General features: G+C 35.9%; 1 protein-coding gene across 6 annotated transcripts in view; it reads left to right on the forward strand.

The window, feature by feature from the left end:
- Nucleotides 1–206: 206 nt before the first annotated feature.
- PPP1R12A (protein phosphatase 1 regulatory subunit 12A) overlaps nt 207–23,441 on the forward strand; it is a 149,685-nt gene continuing 126,450 nt past the window's right edge. For 3 of the 6 annotated variants that reach the window (XM_044227561.1, XM_044227560.1, XM_044227559.1), the window contains exon 1: nt 207–655. In XM_044227561.1, the coding sequence (XP_044083496.1) occupies nt 419–655 (237 nt within the window). In that variant the 5' untranslated portion in view covers nt 207–418. The remainder of the gene's footprint in view (nt 656–23,441) is intronic. The other 3 variants (XM_044227557.1, XM_044227558.1, XM_044227563.1) reach the window with 1 other exon arrangement.

Raw genomic sequence — 23,441 nt, forward strand, 5'->3', positions numbered from 1 at the left:
CCCAGCAGCCCCGGCGGCCTGGACCACACCCGCTTCCCTCCGGCGGCCCGACCGCCCCCGCCGCAGTTCGCGGGAGCGCTCTTCCTGGGGCGGGCACAGGACTAGGACGCATGCGCACTGGCCGAAGGGCGCCTCCCTGTCCGGATCTCGCGAAGTTACGTTAGATTGGCCGCCGGTGACGGGTGGCTGGGCCGGGGGCGGGAGGGCTTCTGGGGTAGGAAGGGAGGTCCGCTTGGCCGGGCGCGCCGCCCCAGTGCTCTGTGGGATACTGGAAGTCTCGAGCGTCTCCTCCCGGTTCCCAGCCCTCCTCTGGCCCGCACTCATAGAAGCAGTCACACACCCCCTGCCTCCCCTCTCTTCCCTCTCCGCCTCCCCCTTCCCCCCCTCGCGATAAGAAGACCCGGCGGCAGGAGAGGGGATGAAGATGGCGGACGCGAAGCAGAAGCGGAACGAGCAGCTGAAGCGCTGGATCGGCTCCGAGACGGACCTCGAGCCTCCCGTGGTGAAGCGCCAGAAGACCAAGGTGAAGTTCGACGATGGCGCCGTCTTCCTGGCTGCTTGCTCCAGCGGCGACACAGACGAGGTCCTCAAGCTGCTGCACCGCGGCGCCGACATCAATTACGCCAATGTGGACGGACTCACTGCCCTGCACCAGGTCTGTGCACCCTACCGCCGGGTCTCCTGATCCTGCGGGTTCTCGTCGGCCTCCTGCTGGGGCCTGCTCTCCACCCTCGGCCTCTGGAGGCTGGGGGCGGCGGGAGACTCCCTGCTGCGGGGTGAGGGGGCGGCTTCCCGCGAGGGAGGGGGAAGAGAACTGGTGGAGGGAGGGCTTCTGGCTTGAGGCCCCCTTCAGACTAGTTGATGTTGGTGTTAGGAACCGGGTGATTTCCGGGGCAGAGGAAAAAGGGACTGTGATCGGCTTGGGGCGCCAGGGCCATTTGTGGACGTGTGTCTGGGATTCGGGGTCGAGACGGGGTGGGGTGTATTGGGGTTGTACCTGGGCCCGATGTCAGTGATATACTTGGACGACGAGGGATGCTAAAGAAAACGACCAACGAGGGGCATTAGGGACACTTGAGCAGATGGACGTCTTTGGCTTGTAGGTGGGCATTGAATTTACTGTAGTTTTTAGGGCTTGATTACAAATGATGACGATAATAATAGTAATCAAGAGCCCTAAGCCGAGTGTCTGAGCGGATGATTTCCTGTTTTCTCCTTTATTACTCTTGGTCATTGGGGAGGGGGAAATGGGGTGTAATTAGCTGATCTGCTCCGGATGAAAGGGAGGGGATGAGGTGGGTAAGGTAAAGAAGTGCTCAAAAGGCCTTACCCACCGCCGGACCCAAATATACTGAAGTGTCTTTGGGAGAGGAGTTTGCCGCAGTGTCAGAGGTCCTGGAGCCCCACGTCTTGGGGTGTGCACTGGGGTTAGAAAGAGCAGAATAAACACTGGGCACGCTTTTCAGAGCCGATTACCAAGCTCCGATTTTCCTTTTGGGGGTGATAAAAAAGAAAGCTGTTCACAAACTTTTCTCAAAATGGATGCTTTGTGCATGTTAAAGTTTTATAGTAGCCTGATTGGGATCGCTCAGTGTTAGCCAAATAAGGAGAAACTATTGGCAATCCAGAGATAATGTTGCTTTGCCTTTAACAGGCCAAAAGCAACACAACCACGTACAGTTCTGCATAAAAAGCAATCTTTGAGTGATGGTAATAGGTGACAAGACATAGACTCTTTCTATTTTCTTACTGGGCAATTTGGAATTACTTAGAATCTGACTTAATAGCAATAGCTTCCCCTTAAAATGAAAAGATTTGTAAACTAGCTCAACGTTACCTTGGTTGTATGTGGAAGATCATAGCTGTATTTTATTTAAGACTGTTACAAAAACTTGTTAGAGAGGTTGAAACTTAAGGCTCTGTATTTTATGAATATTGCCTTGCTGCCTTTTTAAAAGGTGTGTGGTGGCATTTTCCTTTTACTGCTTCCTGTTTGGTGAATGATGACCGTTTTAAGTTTTATTTAATTGAATTCTCATATCAAACTTGGCTTATAGCCTTTGTTTACAAAGTTGACTGGATGGATTGAAATGACTGACAAATTGCTCGACAAATCTGGAATTCAGAATGTGGCACCCAGTAAAAATATAGCGTGGTCTGTAGTTCTTTTTCTGTTCCATAAATTTGAAGTCTTTAATGTATAGCATACTTTTTATTTGGCTGAGGTTTATTTTAAAGCATAGCAAACTCTAGATTCTAAAAACGTGGTATGGAGAATGAAAGAAACTTTTGGCACTAAAAATGGTAATGTAGTTATGTAAGATGAAAGATCTTTTAAGTGCAATTTGCACGATTTAGTATGGAATTAATTCTGAAAGACACAGTTATTGTATGCTAAGGTCAGGGTACAATTGGATAATGGTTTACATCAATATGTTTTATTAAAATTGTCAGATAGAAATTTAAAGTTCTCACACTCGTGGAGGAACCCAATTGTATTGGCTTGGGGAAAGAGGAAATTTTCTAATGCTTATATTAATGTAATACTGGCCTAGGTGGGAAGAGAAAATACATGTAACAGACTTTTTAAGTTTGTTTTTTTTTTCCCCTTTTCAGTTTGGACATGTTGCAAGAATTAGTTGACTTATCAATGTTTTCCTGATTAACAGAATTCAGTAGTTTGACAACACACAGGTATAGCCTTTATTGCGTATTTTGTTTTACCTGACAAGCTTTTAAGCAAAAGTTTATGCATAATCATTTGCATAATATCTTTTTGTAATTTATCTGCACATTCCTTAAGTCCCTGAAGCTACAGTCTTTAAAATACCAAGTACTAAAATTTTTATCATGTTTTCTCCACTCTCATTTCTTTTTTTATCAACTCATACTTTTTCCCCTGTTGCGACTTTGAGAACAAGGAGTTCGTTTTGGGCAAATTCAGGACGACAGATAGTGAAAGGTGGTAAATAAAACTTTTTAAAAAGGAATCTCAAGAAAATTTTAACCTTTTAAGAAATCTCTTGAATGCTGCTTGTTTTAAGTACTTAAATTATAAAACCTAAAGTGGACCCACTCATTTAATAGCCCTTGAATAGTGTTTTTTTAATTAACTTCTCAAAAAAGCGTATAATACCTAAAATGTTTTTGCTAGATTATTGATTAGTCTTTGGGAATATTCACTTATCTTTTTGGTTTTAATCAGGCGTCTTAAATTTCACTGTCAGGAGAAAAGTTTTAGAAACTTTACAAGCCATAAATACACTTAATCTCATATTGTACTTCCATTTTTAATGTAAGCAGCTTATATTTAAAAGTTTATTGGTTGAATGTGCCCTCTCATTAGAAATTACAAAAGCTGCTTAATTTTTAGCTGTTCTTTTTGTATAGAAATATGTCATCCATATTGGAGAAAAAGCAGTGTTCTTGTCAAATTTCCTGTCTTGGTCTATGGAGTAGCCTCCCTCTCCTGCTGACTCCCATAGCTAGAAAACAATGCTGAAGAGTATTGAAGCTGAAATAAACTTCATTTTCTGGAACTGAGGTCTAGAGTAGATTTTCACTTTAATTGGTGGGCATTAATCACTTCTGATTTTAAAGGTACCTGGTTGAGTTTTCTGCCTTGTGATCTGTATCTGTATTTCAGTATACATTATAAAGATTTTAGAAGAGTAATAGAGGTTTCTGTAGAATGCTTTGTTGCTGATACTGGTGTGCATAATGCAGGACTGAGATTTCTTCCAACAATGTTGAGTTTAACCTTCGATTTTACCTTAAAATCTTATCTACTTAACTCTGTGCCAGTAACTATCAAGTTGATTTCCAGTTCTCACATTTCTGCAGAGCACCAGTCCCTCATTTCCATTTTTCTAGTGCTGATGTATTGATGTAGAATGAAATATTATTCACTATGTTGTGATTTTATATTTAAAAATGTGTTTTTAAGTAGTAAGATAGTAAATAGAGGTTCACTGCCTCTGCCATAGAGTAGCAATTACTGCATTTACATTTAGCTTTGTGATTTCTTCAAAGGATTCTTACTCAAACATGGATTTTCATAGTTAGCATTCAGTTTTATACTCTTTTATCAGGTAACATTAGTTTAGATACTTATGTATGTTTAATTTTATTTCCTTAGACTTCACCTGTATCCTTTTTTCAGTCTGAGTATTTTAAGTTGTTAGTTTTACATCAATGTCAGGAATTTCTTTGAATTCAACCTGAAATAAAACTTAAATCTTTCTTCACCAAGCCTACTCTTCTCATTGATAGCTCTGAATCTTTTAATGATGTCATTAATCTCTGGATTAAGTTTTAAACATCTCAGTTATTGTTTCGTCATCCCCTTGTCTACATATTACCAATCAATCTTAACAATTGCCTTTTCATCAGTTCTTTTCCTGGCTACTCTCATTATCAACCTAGTTTATACCTTTATTACATTATCCCTGGAGTACAGTAATATGTTAACTGCTTTCTCTGCCTCTGTTCTGTTTCTGGTCCAATCCAGCATTCATATTGCTCTAAAAATAATTTTTTTTAACAATATCACTTTCATTGTGTCACTCCTTTCCTTAAATTTAGTGTTTCATCATTTTAGCTTATAACTGATGTATCTCCATTGCATTGTTTTTTACTCTTTACCTTTCTATTTTCATGCCAATGGTTATGCTTTTTCTGCCACTAGACTATCCTCCCTCTCTTTGCCAGTCAAATCTTAGTTATTCTTCAGAGTTCAGTGGAATTGCCAGCCAGTAGGGATCTTTCTGTTCTTTGAATTCGAATAAGAATATGGTACTGCAGAAGGACTCTCTTCTCTGGGGTACTCACTGTATCTTATATTTTGCCTCTCTGCTGCTATTGAAACACTTCTATTGAATACTGTTTGTTTTTAAGTTTGTCTTTCCTGATAGAGTATAAGGACCCAATTTCCCACATGTCTGTATTTCCAGAGTCGGGCACATATTAGGTGCTCACTAAAGATTTATTGACGTGTACTTTTACAAGTACAAAGTTTTATTGTTCTTACACATAGTGGAACTTAGGTGTTCATAAAACAAATGAAAATCTTTGTTGTGGATCTTCTGTGTAGATTTGTTTAACTATCTTGAGCTTTTAAAAAGTTCTTAATGTTAATCTTCTTCCTTTTAAAAAGCCCTAAACCAGTTTAAATCCTAGTAATGTGTTAAAAAAATATTTATTTGAGACATTAATTAATTTGCCAGCTTCTTTATAAGAGTCTGAACTAGGTCCTATACAGGTATACCAAGTAGAATTAGATCCATGTTCTATGCTATCATAATTTTAAAATAAAGTTTCCTTTTACTTTTCAATAGAGATAGACTTGCAGATAAGTTTAGTATTCAATCCTTTTGCTCTTAAAATACAACTTTTATCAACTTTAAGGGCGCCATTTGAAGCTTCTTTGTAAAAATATGTGGCTCCCTTCTTGACAGTAAAAGGAATACTTTTGTGCAGTCTTTTCTTAAGGGTTTAATCTTCTCAGCCAAGCTGTTTTCACTGAATCGTAATCTGAAATGTAACTCTCTTTAAAAGTATTCTAATAAGGCTACTTAAAGTGTTTTCCAACCAAAAGGAAGAGAGATTGGAGCGGTTGATATTGAGTCTCTTGTTAGAAAATAATGTAATTGCTATATATGAGAAATCTGTTTAAAAGTGAATATAGAGTTTATTGTTTATTTTTTCGGGGGGTGAGGGATGTTAAGATCTTAGAAGAATCTAATGAATCACTTATAAATAATAACAGCAATAGCTATTTAAAAGAGCATGTAGTATAAATTACTCTCTCTACATGATTTTTTTAATTAGGAAGACTAACACATTTATGCTGATGGCTCTTAAAACTTTTTATTGAAATCATCCTAAATCTATTAAAAGGAAAAAAAAAACACCTAAACAAACAAAACTTTTAACTCCTCTAAACTGGCCCCTCACTTCCTGCAAATAAATGGACAACCCTATCCATATATGGGGTGTGCTGGTTTAGGGCACCAGTGCCCACAGTTCTGCTGTTACAATGTCTTCTCTGCAGTTGCTGCCTTTGTGCTTCCTGGCAACAGTTTTGTGGTCTGACTTTGAAGTGTCATAACCAAGACCATCTTTCATGTGCTTCAGCTAGTGTGATTGCAAGCTGTGACTGAGCATATTCTAGTATAATCAGGTAGAAGCACTAGATGGAATAGAAGAAATTTGTTACCACATTTGACAAGTACTGTTCACATAAGAAAAGAACTTCTGCTTAAAAAAAAGGAAAAAGAAAAAAAAAGTCTAGCAGCGCCTGGCTGGCTGAGTTGGTGGACCATGCGATTTGATCTCAGGATTGTAAATTCAAGCCCTTGTTGGGTGTAGAGATTACTTAAAAATAAAATATATTTCTTTAAAAAAAGAGTCTTGTTAGGTGATTTTTTTTTTTTTAAGATGACTAGAAAGATTACTTTTATGGGAGACGGAGAATATAGAAAATTACTTTGTTACTGCTTTAACATTACTTCTTGAGGGTCCTGATTCCCTTTCTGCCTGAAAAATATTTCCATTTTCACCCCCACTTTTCTTATGAAAGTTTATGGGGTTCCATAATTATGTTGGAAAGATGGAGTGCTGTATACTAAAAGGTGTACATCTTTGAAAGATGGAAGACCTCCAAAAGTTCTTTCGCGTCTATTCTGAGTTGGAGTTGGCTATTAGCCATGACTTACCAGTGTTTATTGAGAAGTGGAATTGGCTGGTGAACATTTGCTGGGGACTTGGTATATGTGGAACACTGTGGTACATGCTTTTACAACCAGTATCTCATTTAATTCTCACAGCACCCCTTCTTTCTTGCTCAAGATTGCCAAGATAATAAACAACAGAGCTGGGTTCTAACATGCAGGTTTTTCTTATTCCAAAGCCCAAACTTAAGACCATGCTAGATTTCTTCTTTTAAGTCTGAAGAAGTATTCTTAAATCTTCTAGTCATTATGATTGATTATTAGTAGTTAGAGATTTCTCAATCAGCTGAATTAAATTAATCAAATGAATTAACTGGAATCAAATGAATCACACACTACACACACACACATACACACAATATCACACAATTTTTTCTTCATCTACTTTTGTTTTAGCTAGCTAACCCCCTTATGAACTTTATTTGTTCATATAGTAGTACTATATCTAAATTAACCTCAGAATCTAGCCTAAAGTTTAGGAACTGCCAGGATTGTTTTTGACTGGTCATTTTGTGCAGAATATTTATCAAGTGCTTTGGGAAGTTGCAAGGAAGTTACAAAAGCAACAAAAACTCCTCTTTTGGAGACATAGAGTTTAGTCTTTAAATGTCTCTATTTTCCTTTATCCTAAAAATAATTTATATTGTTGCTTTAGGCATTTTTATGTATGCATTTACTGTACATGCTTTGTTTATATATACCACTTTTAATGAAAAGAGGTAAGTTATAGGAAAACTCATATCAGGACAAAATAAAAGAAAAAACAACCTTTAGTTTGTCACTACCATTTAATCTGCATTTTACTTCCTGAACAGTGATTATTGGTGTTTATAATTAGGACTTGAGATAATACATGAAAATCTAATATAATTAACTGAATTAATTTATGAATTAGTAAACCATACTTATTAATGTTAATCATATTTTATTTTAATTGGAAGCCTTTTGTTAGTAGGAATATCCAAGTTAAAAAAATAATTTTAAATCATTTTGCAAAATTGAGCCAAATTATATTTTAGATCTTAACTTGGAAATGGCACCAGAATTTTTTTTCCTTAGTGGTAATAAGTGAGAGCAACATTTGGAATGTAACTTACGTGTTGCCCATTAAATCACTGATTCCCATAATTTTACATTTCATAGACCTGTTTGCTTAAATTTGACTAAAAGAGGATAGCCTAATTTTTATTTGCCAATGTGACCACTTTATACTATTATCACCATTTTCATAAAGAAAAAGAATATTTTAATAACAAAAGGCTATAGTATCCAAATAAATAAAAGAAAGTGGGGAGTCATGTCAATTTATAAAATTATTGCTGTATTGACCAGAAATTTTCTTGATAATCTTTCATGCAAGTAGAGTGAGTAATTGGGGATGAACAGATTTCATGACTCGATTACCTGTGTCCTCCTTTTGGAAGGATATGGGGCACTCAGGTGGTGGCAGGCCAGATAATTAGGGTACAAGTGCCTGGCCCCTGAGTACCCAAGATGGAGCAAAAAGGAACTTAACTAGAGATTCACAAAACCAGTGAAAGTGATCCACCAGTTCATATTTTAGGAATCACCAGTTTCATATATATATTTCCATAAGCCTTTGCACATGTAGTCTTCCTCTGGAATGTATTTCCTTGCTTATTTATATTAAAGCACAGCTCAAAGTACAAAGTGGAGACTTGCATGACCTGGGCACACAGTGGTCATTAAAAATTGTAATACGAGTGTTTATACCAGTAACTTACTTTTATTATAATGCTTAAAATGCAAAGGTGGCCATTGTTACAGTCAAAATTTAGCAGGATTTTAGATTTATTTTTGAAATGGAATATATTCCTGATTACCAATAAAAGCAGAATTTTGCTTCATTTATGCAACATACTTTAGAAATGAATTTTTTCAAACAAATTGTTGGTTGTTGGTTTAGAAAAGGAGTCCTTAAGATACTGGCATTAGAAGCTAATTCATATTTTCAAATGATTTTAATCACAGTTTTGTATATTTTTTTCTAAATAACACTTTCACTGCAAATCGCTGTATGCCAGGATTTTCTGACCTTATTAGTATTTTGGTTGTTTATCTTTTCATTGTTATGCTGGCTAACCATAAAAAGACAAACTTGAGCTCTGTGTTACTGCCCTAAAGTGTGCTTGCTCGACTAGAATGCTCTTTCATGGGTGGAGACATTCCACATTGTCATGTGTTGTATAGGCATTTCTAAAATGACATTTGGTAGAAACCATGGAAAGAAATGAAGGCATTCCTCAGCTGTCACCTTTTTAGTAATCTGTTTAAATGCCTTATGTGCGTTGAGTGAGATACTCTGCAGGGAGAGCTTCACTTAAAAAGTTACTTTAGTTTGATTATTAAGTCATATTTGAGCTGACGTTACATTTTTTTTTTTTTGTAGTTTAACATGTTCTATAACAAAAAGATAAGGTTATAGAAAGTTTGTGCCAGTTTCTTAAATACTTGCATAGTGCCAAAGAAATTTTGTGAGAATGTGAGTTGATACCCTCTTAAGAAGTTAACCATGTGGAAGAGTCTATTTTCCTGGATTAACTTTCAAAACACACACATACCAATTACCTTTATAGGAACCATATTAAAGTATGTACATTTTATTTAATCTTATTTTAGATTATTTTAAATGTGTTCCAGTATTCATACTTTTGTTTAGAACATTTCTGGAACTCTTCAGCTCCACAGTGATCTTTTTAATATTTTCAGTGTTGAAGTGTTTTTTTTTTGTTTCTTTTTCTTTTCTTTCAGGAGCGTTTAATTTTGAAACTGATAGTCATTTGGTGACCAAGAGCATATGTCTGGTGAACATGGGTAATCATAGTTAATACTGTCAGTGATTAGATGATATTTTAAAAAATGCTTATTTTTAATTGGAATATAATCATAAGGAGGCCATATTGGATTTTATTTAACTCTTTTTACGTTGGACTTGTGTATGCTTCAGAATTTCTTCATGTTAACCTGGCATACTCTTTGTGTTCTAGACTTCACATGAAATAAGTCAGTGTTTTAACTTGTGATTTGAACATGGTGTTTCTTTGTAAATGTTTGTTTTCCAGAAAAGATTTTGATGCTGCTGTTGCCAGTGCATGACACTGCATTTCATTAAGAGCTATTGTATTTCTCAAAAGTATGTTAATTTGTACAGTTTTTCTTGAAAGATTAGGACAGATGACATGTTCAACAGTCTATCCTTTCTGAGTACATGGAACAAGCTGCATAAAAACTGTCTCATATTCAAGTTTCTTTCATTACAGAATGTCTGTTGCTGCTTAACTCTTTCAACCATCTTTTTTTTTTTTTACAATAAAATGTCTAAATTTCTGATCATCCCAACATTTTTACTTATCCCATGATATACATGAAAAAGCCTTAAGTAATTATTAAGCCTTCAGTGTCTTCTGCTCTTGCTTTTTCATCTTCCCCATCTCCTTTCTGCTTTGGAACATGGCTTACTTTCAGGTTTGCTTATTGTTCTTTATGTATTTTATCCCAGATAAACACTTAAGAATAATTATTTAAGTAGTCGAAGTATCATAGAACATAGAAAGAAAGAAAGAAATACTGGGATGCCTGGCTGGTTCAGTGAGTATAGCATGTGACTTTTGATCTCAGGGTCGTGAGTTCAAGCTCCATGTTGGATATGGAGCCTATTTAAAAAAAAAAAAAAGACTTCAGATTTTCAGGCCTGAGGTAGGCCCATGTGAAACCTTATTAAACTTTCCTTTGTCCATCTTTATTCAGTATATAATTTTCTGTAAATGGTTGTATTTAATTTTCTGGTTTGTAAACTTCTTTTTAAATTAAACTTTTTTTAGAAAGAGAGAAAGCATGCACATGCACACACATGAGTGGGGTAGGGGGAGGTGGAGTGGAGAGGAGAGGAAGAATCTCAAGCAGGTTCCATGCTCAGCATGGAACCCTATGCAGGGCTCATCTCATGACTGTGAGGTCATGACCTGAGCTCAGACGAAGAGTTGGCCACCTAACCAGTTGAGCCACCCAGGTACCCGTAATTAAACATTTTTAAAAAAACTTCTAGGTTAATGAATACTGATTCTCATTTTCCTTTTTAATGGTTACATAGTGTTCGTGAGTGGGTGTGTGGGTGTGTATCCCAAAATTTATTTTCCCACTTGTCTGTGATGAATATTATATTTCCAACTTTTCATGATATAGTGGGTATTATATCCTTGCTCACTCATGGCATGGTATTGTTAGGATTGCTTTTTAGAACTTTCACCTATAATTTTATATGTTTTGCTCAAAATAACATGCTTTTTTAATGTTTCTTTATACAAAAGACATTTTCAGTAAAGTCTCTAGTGTATTTAAGATAGAAGACTAACCTTGAAAATACTTCTCCTGACATACATCTGTTTTATTACTCCATGTGTGTTAATAAAATTTGCATATAAGTTATTTAAAATGTTAAACAGTATTTGTATTTTACAGATATGTGATGTTGTTACTCATTTAAATTAGTGATTAACTAACTCACACAACAAATATATAAATCATTATCTACTATATGCCTGGCGTTTGTACAAATCTCTAAAAACAATGTGCCCTGCCTGAATGTAGCATATTATCTAGTGGGGTGGTAGTGTGAACAAATGATGAAAATTTTAGTAAGAGTTAGAATAGAAATACAGGGTGAGATGAAAGTTTTTATTAGGAGGACTTAACCTAGAATATCAGGAAGAACATCCCTGTGAAAGTTATGTCTAAGTTATAGGTAATGAGTGTCCACAGCCTTTATCCTGTTCCCTTCTTGCTTGTTTTCTGAATGCCCCTGTTCAGTGTCCCTTTTAATTTCTCTTTCTTTCTTTCTCTTTTGAAGATTTTATTTATTTGAGAGAGCAGGAGAGAGCCTGAGCTAGGGGAGAGGGAGAAGCAGACTCCCTTCTATGCAGGGAGCCCAAAGTAGGGCTCGATCCCAGGACCCAGGAATAATGACCTTAGCCAGAAGCAGGCACTTCACTGACTAAGGCACCCAGGCACCCCTAATTTCTTTCTTTTTTAAAGAAGAATGTTCCAAGGTTCTCCTATGTCTGTTTTTCCTTTCCCATATCATTCGTTCCTATAGTTCAATTTTTCTCTTTATATGATTTGTTCTCCTTTTTAATGTAATCCACATCTAATTTTTGGTATCATCAGTTTTTCATTTATTAAACTAAAATCTCAACACCATCTTCTGTTTTCTTCACTTCTTACATGTAGTTAATAGCTCCCATTACATGCCCACCTGAAAGAGAAATCAGAGGCCTCTTATGTATCATAGCTATTGAATGCTGGGGGGATTTATTTATTTATTTATTTTTAAAGATTTTATTTATTTGACAGAGAGAGAGATCACAAGTAGGCACAGAGGCTGGCAGAGTGAAATGGGGAAGCAGGCTGAGCAGAGAGCCCGATGTGGGGCTCGATACCAGGACCCTGAGACCATGACCTGAGCCGAAGGCAGAGGCTTAACCCACTGAGCCACCCAGGTGGCCCTGAGGGAATTTTATTTTTAAGCAAAACAGATAACAATACTACCCTCACAGAGTTTACAGAATGAAATTACTTAGCCATCAGGGAAATGCAAATCAAAACCATACTTCATACCCACTAGAATGGCTCTAATAAGAATAACAGGTCATTAACAAGTATTAACTAGGGTTTGGAAAAATTAGAACCCTCTGTACTGCTGGTGGTAAATATGAAATGATGCAGCCACTTCCAAAACAGTCTGGCAGTTCTCAAAAGGTTAAACATAGAGTTACCTTATAACCAAACAGTTATACTCCTTAGTATATATCTAAGAGAACTGAAAACAGATATCCCCACAAAATTTGCATATTAATGTTTATAGCAGCATTATTCATAAAAGCCAAAAAGAGGGAGCAACACAAATATCTATCAGTTGAGTGGATAAGTAAAATGTCCTCTATTATGTTACTGAAATTGGTGGAGTATTATTTGACAGTAAAAAGAAACAAAGTACTGTACTTGAAACAGTATAGATGAATCTTGATGACATTACGCTTAAGTAAAGGTAGCCAGTCACAAAATACCACATATTGGATGATTCCATTTATATGAAATGTTCAGAATAGGCAATATATAGAGATAGAAGAGAGATTAATGGTTGCCAAAGTCTAGAGGTATTGAGGGGAAATGGGGAGTGACTGCTAATGGGTATACTCTTTCTTTTTAGTATGATAAAAAACGTTCTAAAAATGATTGTGGTGAAGGTTACACAACTCTGAATATACTCAAACTCTTTTAATTCCATACTTGAAATGGGCTATTGCATGATGTGTGAATTGTATCTCAATAAGCTATTAATAGCTTTTTAAAAATAAAATTCTCTGTGTTCACCACTAAGAGTTGAGGCACTGGCAGAGGTTATAATTATCTTCTAGTCCCCCCAACTCCAGCCTAAGCTTAGTGTTCATCACTGTAATTGTGATGGCAAGAGAGGATGGCCAAACATTGTCCCTACCCTAAGACAGCTTACAGAGTACTGAGGTATGTAGATAATATATACAGGTAATTATACATTTATGTAGTTTTGTGTAACAATATGTAATGGTGGTAGTACAGAGTGGTGTGGAATTTTGTGAGGGCACATCTCACCTAAATTTGGGGAGGAGGAGAGCTTCTTGGGTACAGGTGATGTTTGAGCTGCTGAGTGATGAATAAAAGCCAGGGTTGTAAGGGACAGAAGAATGTAGAAAATTATTTCAGAGAGAGGGAATAGTGTGTTCAAAGAGCTGGAGGTGAACAGAAGTGTTGAAGGATTTTAATCAGGTTAAATGAGACAACCAAATTTTCTCCTTAAGAAAAAATCACTTTGGGGGCGCCTGCATGGCTCAGTTGGTTAAGCCTCTGCCTTCAGCTCAGGTCATGATCTCAGGCTGGGATCGAGCCCCGCATCAGGCTCTCTGCTTGACAGAGAGCCTGCTTCTCTCTCTCTCTCTCTCTCCCTCTGCCAGCCTCTCTGTCAAATAAATAAATAAATAAAATCCTTGAACAATGAAAAAAAAATCACTTTGGCTGCAATGTGGAAAATGCACTGAAAAGAGAAGACTGAAGGGCAGGGAGACAAGGTTAGGAAATTGAGTAGTCTGAGAAGGGAACTAACTTAATGGCAGTGGAGTTGGGAAATAGTAGATGGATTCAAGACACATTTAGGAAATAGAATTAGTATGAATTGGAAGTGGATTAACTTCCGGGAATAGGAGTCAAAGATGTGCATGCACTTAGCTTCTGGTTTGGAGTAGAGTAAAGGTGCTTTTCACAGCATATTTTCATTCAGTGAGTACTTACTGTGTGCTTACTTTTTAGGTCAGAAGCAGAGTATATTTGAATGATATTAGGGGAGACTGGCAATAAACAAGAAATTATAATAAAGTGCAAAATGTATGCTGAAGGATATACCAGTTTTTGAGCCAGCCTGGAGGAAGGGTGGCCTAACTATAAAAAATCAAAATCTTGTTTATAGTTTTTTCTTTTTTTTCTGTTTAAGTCTTGAACTTAGCCTTTTTTTCTTAGATCTTCATGGTTTTCTGGAAGTGTGAATACCAAATGGAAAATGATTTATGAGGCTATAGAAAAACCAGAGGATAAGGATTCATGGTTAGATTTTTTTTTTTTTTTTAAGATTTTGGTGAACCATCTAAAAATACATGTAAAATTTTGTGTTTGTTTTTCTGTGCCTTTCAAGTTCAGAAGAGTTCATTAAGAACTTAGAAGTAAAGCCAGATTTACTTTTATGATATTGTGGGGGGAGAACAGAGTGTGTTTTTAGAGGCTTCAGGGGGTAGAGCACAAAGCTGTTAGGAATAAAGTTTGATAGTAGTAACAATCTAAAAGTCTTTTATTGCCCAAAATAATGCACTGTGAATATAAGGTCATAGATTAAAATGAGAGATGAGAGTATATATTTTCAGAGCATGTTGGATTTTTGCTCAGAATAGTACAGTTAAAGGATTTAGTCAACAATCTCTAATATTTTCTCAGTTCCTAAATTTACTAAGTCGTGTTTTTAGGAAAAGTAAAGAAAATATTAGTTATAAATAAAAAACTTACAACCTGATACATTTTTTGTCTAATACATTTTTTATTCAATTATAATTAATATACACTGATAAATTAGGTTCAGGTATACAGTATAATGATTCAGCAATTGTGTACATTTCTCAGTGCTCATCAAGATAAATATACTCTTAATTCCTTTTATCTATTTCACGATTCTCCTCACCCACATCCCCTTTGGCAACCACCAGTTTAGTCTCCGTTTAAGAGTCTGATTTTTTTAATCTTTTCTTTTGTTCATTTGTTTCTTAAATTTCATGTGTGAGTGAAATCATGTGGTATTTGTCTTTCTCTGACTGACCTGTTTCACTTAGCATTATACCCTTTAGGTCCATCCATGTTGCTACAAATATCAAGATATTATTTTTAATGGATGGTAATATTCCAATGTGTGTGTGCGTATATACCACATCTTCCTAATCCATTCACCTATCAGTGGGCACTTGGGTTGCATCCATATCTTATTTATAATAAATAATGCTGCAGTAAACATAGGGGTGCATATGTCTTTTTAAATTTGTGTTTTTGTTTTCTTGGTAAATACCCAGTAGTGGAATTTACTGGTTCATGTGGTAATTCTATTTTTAATTTTTTTGAGGGACCTCCATACTGTTTGCAGTCCACAGTGGCTGCACCAGTATGTGTTCCCACCAGTAGTGCATGAGGGGTCTTTTTTCTCCATATCCTTGCCAACATTTGTTATTTCTTGTCTTTTTGATTTTAGCCATTCTGGTAAGTGTAAGGTGATATCTCATTGTGGTTTTAATTTGCATCTCCCTGATGACTCCCTGATTCTTTCACCTAATACAGTTTAAAGAGTTGTTTTTGTTTTGTTCAAAATTTTACTAGAGTTGCTTTGAGTATTTGTGACCTTTTAGCATTTTAATATTTTTTTAAGTTGCACATTTAATGAGAAAAGTAGCAGTTGTACAAAAATGTTGTGTGGGTTATTTTGACCTTGAAGAAGCATCTTTGAACTTGTCTCAGCTTAGACAAAATGGGAAATGGTTATTATATTTTAAACTTTAATGCAAAATTAACATGATATCTTCTCCCTTTTCAACCCACCCTTGACATTTAAAACTAATCTGGGATATGGGATGGTGGGGCAAGATATGTGTTATGTGCAAAATGGATTGATAGTACATAAATTGTTCTCTTTCAAAAAATATTTAAATATTAAAAAGTTAGTTTGTAGACTATATGGTATGATTCCATTTTGGGGGAAAAGTTGTTTGCATAGTAACAAATCTGGGGAAATACTCTAGTTAACAGCGGTTATCTCTTGGAGGGAAATAGAACAGATTTCTAATTAAAAACAAGGAGAAAAAATGATGAAGATGAATCTGACTTGGAGAAGAATGCTAAAATGATTAGTTCCAGTATTGTATTAAGGATTAAATATAGAGATACTGATATAATTTATGGGTATTTGTTTGCTACTCTTTGGCCACTCAAGGAAGCTGGTATTGATAGTTAAGAATTTATTTCTGCACTAATGCCTGCCTTTTTTTAAATTAACCTTTTTATTTAAAAAGGAAAGACTGATTGGCAATGTGATGGATACCTTGGGAGAGTTTTAAAAATAAGTAAGAAAACTAATCAAGGGGTTAATTGAATATGTTTTGAAGCTTTTGGCAGGTGGACTACAGAAAATTCAGAGAAAAGATAAGCATAATTACCAGAAAGGCAGCTAGTCTTTGAGGAATAAAGGGATTTTAAAAGATAAAATTTGGATTTCAGAATTTTAAGTAATTATAATAGGAGAAATATGAGAAATGATCTAGAAAAGCATTTTGTACACAGGAAACTCCTCTGCCTTGTTCTATATGAAGAGTAAAAGCATTTAATGATAAATATGTTTTAAAAATGAATTAGAAAATGGCCCCAAATCTCTAAGAGTAGAATCAAGAATGTTGAATTACAGAGTTACATGAATTTTGTGAAAATATTTTTCAAGACAGTGAAAAGAGGTCTTAAAATTTTTTTGTTGTTACTGAAGTGTAGTTGACATAATGTTATATTGGTTTCAGCTGTACAGCATAGTGATTTGACAGTTGTAATGTATATTTACAATTATATACATAATTGTATACAATGCAGTTATCATCTGTCATTATACATTATTATATCTTTGACTACATTCGCTTCTGCTGTACAGAAAAAGGGCTTTAAAGAGGTGTAAACTGGAACAAAAATAAGAGAAAGTAACTGATAGCATGGTGTTTAAGTTACATGTTTTTACATGTTTAAAATCATCTTCTACTGTGGCAAGATTCTGATATCCATTATTAAACATTGTTTTATAAGAGATTGTGTTGATCACTAGATGCCAGATTGAGTTTTCTGAAAACTAAGTTATGTTGATCTATCTTTAATTTACTTTTTTGACAAGGTTTTTAAATTTAAATGAGGGAAATATTGCAAACCAAGTATAGCTTGATTTTTTAGTAAACCACTTGGACAGGCTTTTGGTAGATCTTTGTGGTTAATGTGACAAAAATGTGGCATGAGTATTAGCAGGATTAGATGGATTAACCGCTGGATGAACCATCATATTCATGTCAGCCTAGTGATTGAATCAGTCACTCAGTGGCAACCAAGAGGGAGGACTAAAATAGTGGTCCTTGTGTTCTTAATTTTGACCCTATCCTGTTTAACATTTTAGGATGTTTAGGATCCTATTTAACTGTAGGAGCTGAAAACTTTAAAAAAAAAAAAAAGCATAAAATAGTTGGTTTTAAACAATAAGATGAAAAGATGGTTGTTAATGTAAAATACCTGTATTAATATAGTGATGCATATAGGTTAGTAAAGATCATCTTTGACAAACATGGAAGAAAGGCTACTAAAAGCTTAACAGCAAGCCTTGTATCTGACAAGTATAATAATTTAAAACATACTAAATCATTGTAAAGCTAAATTAGTGTTTAACTTTGATTTATTTTTTAATTTTTAAAAAGATTTTATTTATTTATTTGACATAGAGAGAGACAGCAAGAGAGGGAATACAAACAAGAAGATTGTGAGAGGGAGAAACAGGCTTCCCACTGAGCTAGGAGCCTAACACGTGACTTGATCCCAGGGTGCAAGCCTGAGCCACCCAGGCTCCCCTAGCCTAGATTTAAAAAAAAAAAAAAAAAAATTAGGAAAAAAAAAAAACCACAACTCTTCCTCTGTACTGTGAGATCACATCTGTAGAATGGTATCTAGTTCTACAGTTCAGCTACAGCCTTCTTTTGATTACCCACCCCCAGGAGCGTGGTTTTGTATAACAAAATTCTGCAGAGAAAAACAAACCTATATTCCAATCCATTTTCTAGAATTGTTAGCAAATTTGTACATAATTACACACGCATACTTGCAGTTCTTCATATGCCCTAAGGCATCTGCCCCCTAAACCATCAGCTCAGCTGTTTTCTTTGGAATCCCTTGACAAAAGAAGGGAGCTAAGTAGGAAAATGGTAGAAGGACCTTTTACACATATTAGTTAGGATTCTTTAAGTAAAAAACTCATCAGAACTAGCCTAAATAAAGTATAGTAATTCACTGTAAGATTATGGAGATACCTCATAGAATCTCAGCTTCTGAAATGAATTCGAACCAGCAACTCTATGCAACCCAGGAAGTATCTTAACAAAATTTTTCATCATTGTTTCTGACAAATCCACTTTATTCTTTTGCAAGCAAACTAGATTTCTTATTTTCCTGGTTCAAAAGGCAAAATATAAGGACACCAATAATTTCAGAGTTTATATTCTGGTCTAGATACCTAGAGAGGAACTTTATCTAGATCTTGATGTCTTGATCTTCTGAGTTCTAATTCCAAATTCCTCGGAAAGGGACAAATTGATCTACCTTAGGTTTATTCATGTGTCATCTTAGGTTATCAGCAGTGGCTTGGTGGGTCTGGGTCCCCCTGAACAAGTATACCTACTCTTAATTATAATTCTAATTGTAATATATTTTGAGGAGATGGAGACCTTAAACAAGAATTAATAATAAATGCATTAATTCTAATTTTTTTAGAAGTGAAATTCTTTGTAGAATAAATGTTTTTTTAAAGATTTTATTTATTTATTTGACAGAGATCACAAGTAGGCGGGGGTGGGGGGGAGCAGGCTCCCTGCTGAGCAGAGAGACTGGTGTGGGGCTTGATCCCAGGACCCTGAGATCATGACCTGAGCCTAAGACAGAGGCTTAGGCTTAACCCACTGAGCCACCTAGGAGCCTCTAGAAAAAACTAAATTTAATGCATTTTAGTTTTATGTAAGTCTTACAAGATCACAAAAAAAATTTTAAGAACAAAGTAATTATTGGAGATATACTTTTAAGGTTTCTTGATTTTTTTTTTTAAAGATTTTATTTATTTATTTGACAGAGATCACAAGTAGGCAGAGAGGCAGGAAGAGAGAGAGGAGGAAGCAGGCTCCCTGCTAAGCAGAGAGCCTGATGGGGGCTGGATCCCAGGACTCTGGGACCATGACCTGAACTGAAGGCAGAGGTTTTAACCCACTGAGCCACCCAGGCACCCCTTAAGGTTTCATTTTAATTAGATGTCATAGTTACACCATCCCATTCTGTTCCAGTTGGGCCTTTTAGACTAACTTACAAAAACCCTTTTCTTCCCAATAAACTCTTCTCTTCTTTACTCACCCCCTAGACGATTAATACTTGTTGGCAGTTACAAAGTAGTTCTCCCCCCCTTTTTTAAAAAAAGATTTTATGTATTTATTTGACAGAGAAATCACAAGTAGACAGAAAAGCAGGCAGAGAGAGGGAGGGGGAAGCAGGCTCCCCGCTGAGCCCAGAGCCTGATGTGGGGCTTTATCCCAGTACCCTGAGATCTTGACCTGAGCTGAAGGCAGAGGCTTAACCCGCTGAGCCACCCAGGTGCCCCACTTCTTCCCCCTTTTTATTGTGAAAACAATGTGACATAAAGAGATGCATTAACTAGGACAGATTCTTATAACAGATTCTAACAGGTATGGAATTGAATACCTCCACATCATCAGAAGGACCTGTTTCATTGGAATAATAAACAGTAAATTAACACTTACATAGTAGTGTTTATATAACAGGCACTAATGTTTTAGGCACTTGTATTTTCCTTTGTTTTTTTTTTTTAAGATTTTATTTATTTGACAGAGAGAGATACAAGCAGGCACAGAGGCAGGCAGAGGGGGCGGGGTGGGGGGGCAAGCAGGCTCCCTGCTGAGAAAGCCCGATGCAGGGCTCAATCCCAGGATCCCCAGGTCATGGCCCGAGCCCAAGGCAGAGGCTTAACCCACTGAGCCGCCCAGGCTCCCCGGCACTTGTATTTTCTGAAAAGAATCATAAGAGGTGAATATTTTTAGTCTTAATATTCCACTATACCAGGGAAGAAAACAAGGTAACAGTTTGGGGGATAGGTGTTGGGGTGTGTCTGTGTCTGTCTCTGTGTGTTTGTTTTGTTTTACAAGGTAACAGTTTTAACTGCAATGTCCCGACATAAGTTTCAGAGCTGGGAGTTGAACCTGGGCAGTTTGACTCAACACTATTAAATACTGTGTTATATTGCCTCTGTACTACTTGAATCTCCAGATTCCATCTATATGATATTCTCAATCCCTGAACTAAACATAGAGCAATAGATAGGCCAGAGCAGATCCAGTAGTTCAGTTAATTCCTGAAGCTGTATCATGGTGTGTTCCAAGAAACTTTCTAGAGACAGCCAGAGAAATCAGGGTTTGACGTTTGCCAGCTAACATGATCTGTCATCCCAAGGCTCACTGTTTATGATTGTAAGTGATATTGGAAAAGGAATTTAGGATCCAAAATTTTGGGTATGATTAATTTCTGTATTATCATCCCTTGGGTCTAAATACCTTTATTTGAAAAATGTTAACATATAATGCCTCACATATAATACAGAATTAGCGGGTTATAGGTCTTATGTGAGTATTTTATGTTTTCATTAAGTTCTTTAAAATGTTCTTTTTGTTGGAAGATACTATGAAAAAGCTGATTACGTGCTTGTTTCATTTTTAATTTACATATATGGGATCATATACCTGCTTTTCTGCTAGCTTCTACTCTTGTATTAAGTCATTTTTTCCATTACTAAAAGCTTGTTTGTTTTTATTGGCTAATCTGATTCCAAGTTTAGAACTTCTACGCTTTACAGGACTGTGGATGATGGATAAAAAACAAAAAGGCTACGAGAAAAGCAGTTCCTAGTTTCCGCAGAAAATTCAAAGGCGTCTCCTTTTTTGTTGTTGTTTTTTTCTATTAATTGCTCTCTTCCTATTTTGGAATAAAAGTAAAACTAGAGCCTAGTTTGGATATGGTAATTATCAGTATCCTCTCTGAAGATTTGAATAATTAAATATAATACTTTGGATCATCACCCTGTTTCAAAAAGAAGTGACTTTTCAGGAAAGATCCTACTCTTTAATTATTCTGTAAGGTACTATAAAATTTAACATTGATTATAGAAAACTTCATATAGAAGAAATGAATGATGAATTAGTATCCTAACTAAATATTTCCAGTCCCAGAGTTCCATTTATATGAAGAAGTTTTCTGTTCTTTCAGAAATTTACTGTGGCAAGCAATCTGATTGCTCCTTAGGCTAAGAAGAGTGGAGATCACTCCATTTAAAATATTATGTTTGTTGTTTGCTTATACTCCATAAGTATAACAGTATTCCAGTTTTTTAAAAGATTGTTTATTTATTTATTTATTTTAGAGAGTGTGTGCGCACGCACGAGCTGGGGGGGAAAGGGCAGAGAGAAAGGAGAGAATCTCAAGCAGACTGCAGAGCTAGGAGCCTGTTGTGGGGCTCGACCTCATGACCCTGAGATCATGACCTGTTTGAAATCAAGAGTCAGATGCTTAACTGACTGAGCCAACCAGGCGCCCCAGCAGTCTTCCAAATTAAAAAAAAATGTATTTTTATATATTTAGTTAAAGCCCAGCATTAAGTGAAAATAGGAGTAGAACGAACTTTCGTCTTCCTTTGAAGGCACTTGATCTGCTTATCAGTTTCTTGTTCTCACCTTCTACATACTTATAAATACTCTACACTTTACATTTTTTGCTTTTTTTTTTTAACTTTTTTTTTTTTCTTTTTACCTTGATGCCAGGAAGTCAAGGAAGATTTAAAATACACAGGTACTTGTATGCCTCTCCTTCAGAAAAAAAAATATAATAAAGAGAAAGAATAAAGATAGTACGATAAAATATTTGAGAAACTCATCTTTATGTAGCTCTGGTTCTCAATTATTAATGTTGTGTTGCTAAACTCTAGTGGTGTTGTCTTTAAATTAGTGGGCTTTTCAATTTTATTTTGTTAGAATGCTTATCCAGAATTTTGCTTAACAGCCTATAAAAAGTTGTTTGAAGGCTTTTTAAGTATACTAAACAGGAAAATAATAGCTATGGTAAAACATGAATAAAATTAGTAAAGAGAGATTATTTTAGGAACATGGCAGCTGGAAGAAAGATTAGCCAAGCTCTCTGTGAATTGAATTACAGTATAATGTGTTAAAGTGGATTTTCAAACATGAGTTTTGCTATTTTAGGTTTTTAGAAATGTTTTTGTATTTGTATTTGAACTTTTGTGTGATCTGGGTATTCACTTCAGGCAAAGTGAAGATGCTTCAAAGTGTCTTGAAGAATCAAACAATAGTTCTCTCACCTTGCTTTTTGCTTTACTTCTATACCACATAACTTTTGCTTGGCCCCCTAAGTATCGAAAGCTGTTGCCTTTCAAAAAGTTGAATGTAGAGCAAGTGATACCTGCAGATTTTCAAGTTTATTAAACAGCCAGTTGCTTAATAAAATGTTATATAGAGTGGTGTAGGTGTTTAAGAAATAGTGAAATGTAGAGGGAAGAACTTCTATCCCTGGAATGAGCTAATCTGTCCAAGGCCTCTCCTTCAGAGTCTGTTAGGGAAGGGTAGTATTCTGCAGCAGGGTTTCTGAATTGGTATATGTGAAAGTACCTACTACAGCCTTTCTAACCAAAAGGGAAAGAGAGCTAATTATTCATAACTACTCAGTTTCAGACCTTGTGTTATGGAGCACAAATGAGGTGTATCTGCCTTTGAGTTTTTATTCTATTTGGGGGTACAGAGTGAATGTATCTGAATGACCTTAGTCATTCAGGAGCATTCTTTCTATTTAATTACTACATAGAAATGGTATTTTATTGTTGTCCAGGAGAAATGGGAAGAAACAGGAAGAACTTTTACGTAAAAGTAATTACTTTCTTGTTTGTAGACAAGCAGATTTTTAGAAGAAAAAAATCTAATGTTGCATGGGAGGAGAGGCAGAGTTATTGAGTAGAGGGGAAAATGACTTAGTAATAATTGTAGTGTGGTTTTACATTCATTCTTTTGAAGAGCTGTGAATTGATTATTTTATTTATATTTACCTTAATTTTCTCAAACAATTAATTATAATGAGCAAAATAGATAAAATATAGTATATATACATGATATTTGGGCTTAACTTATCATGATCCAGATAGTGGCATTTAGAATAATACAAAAATTTAAGGTCTACATGATTGGTATTTTTGGTAGAATCAGTTTTAAGTGATTTCATAAGTTAAAC

This window comes from Neovison vison, chromosome 12 (assembly GCF_020171115.1).
Source record: "Neovison vison isolate M4711 chromosome 12, ASM_NN_V1, whole genome shotgun sequence".
NCBI classification, from domain to species: domain Eukaryota; kingdom Metazoa; phylum Chordata; class Mammalia; order Carnivora; family Mustelidae; genus Neogale; species Neogale vison.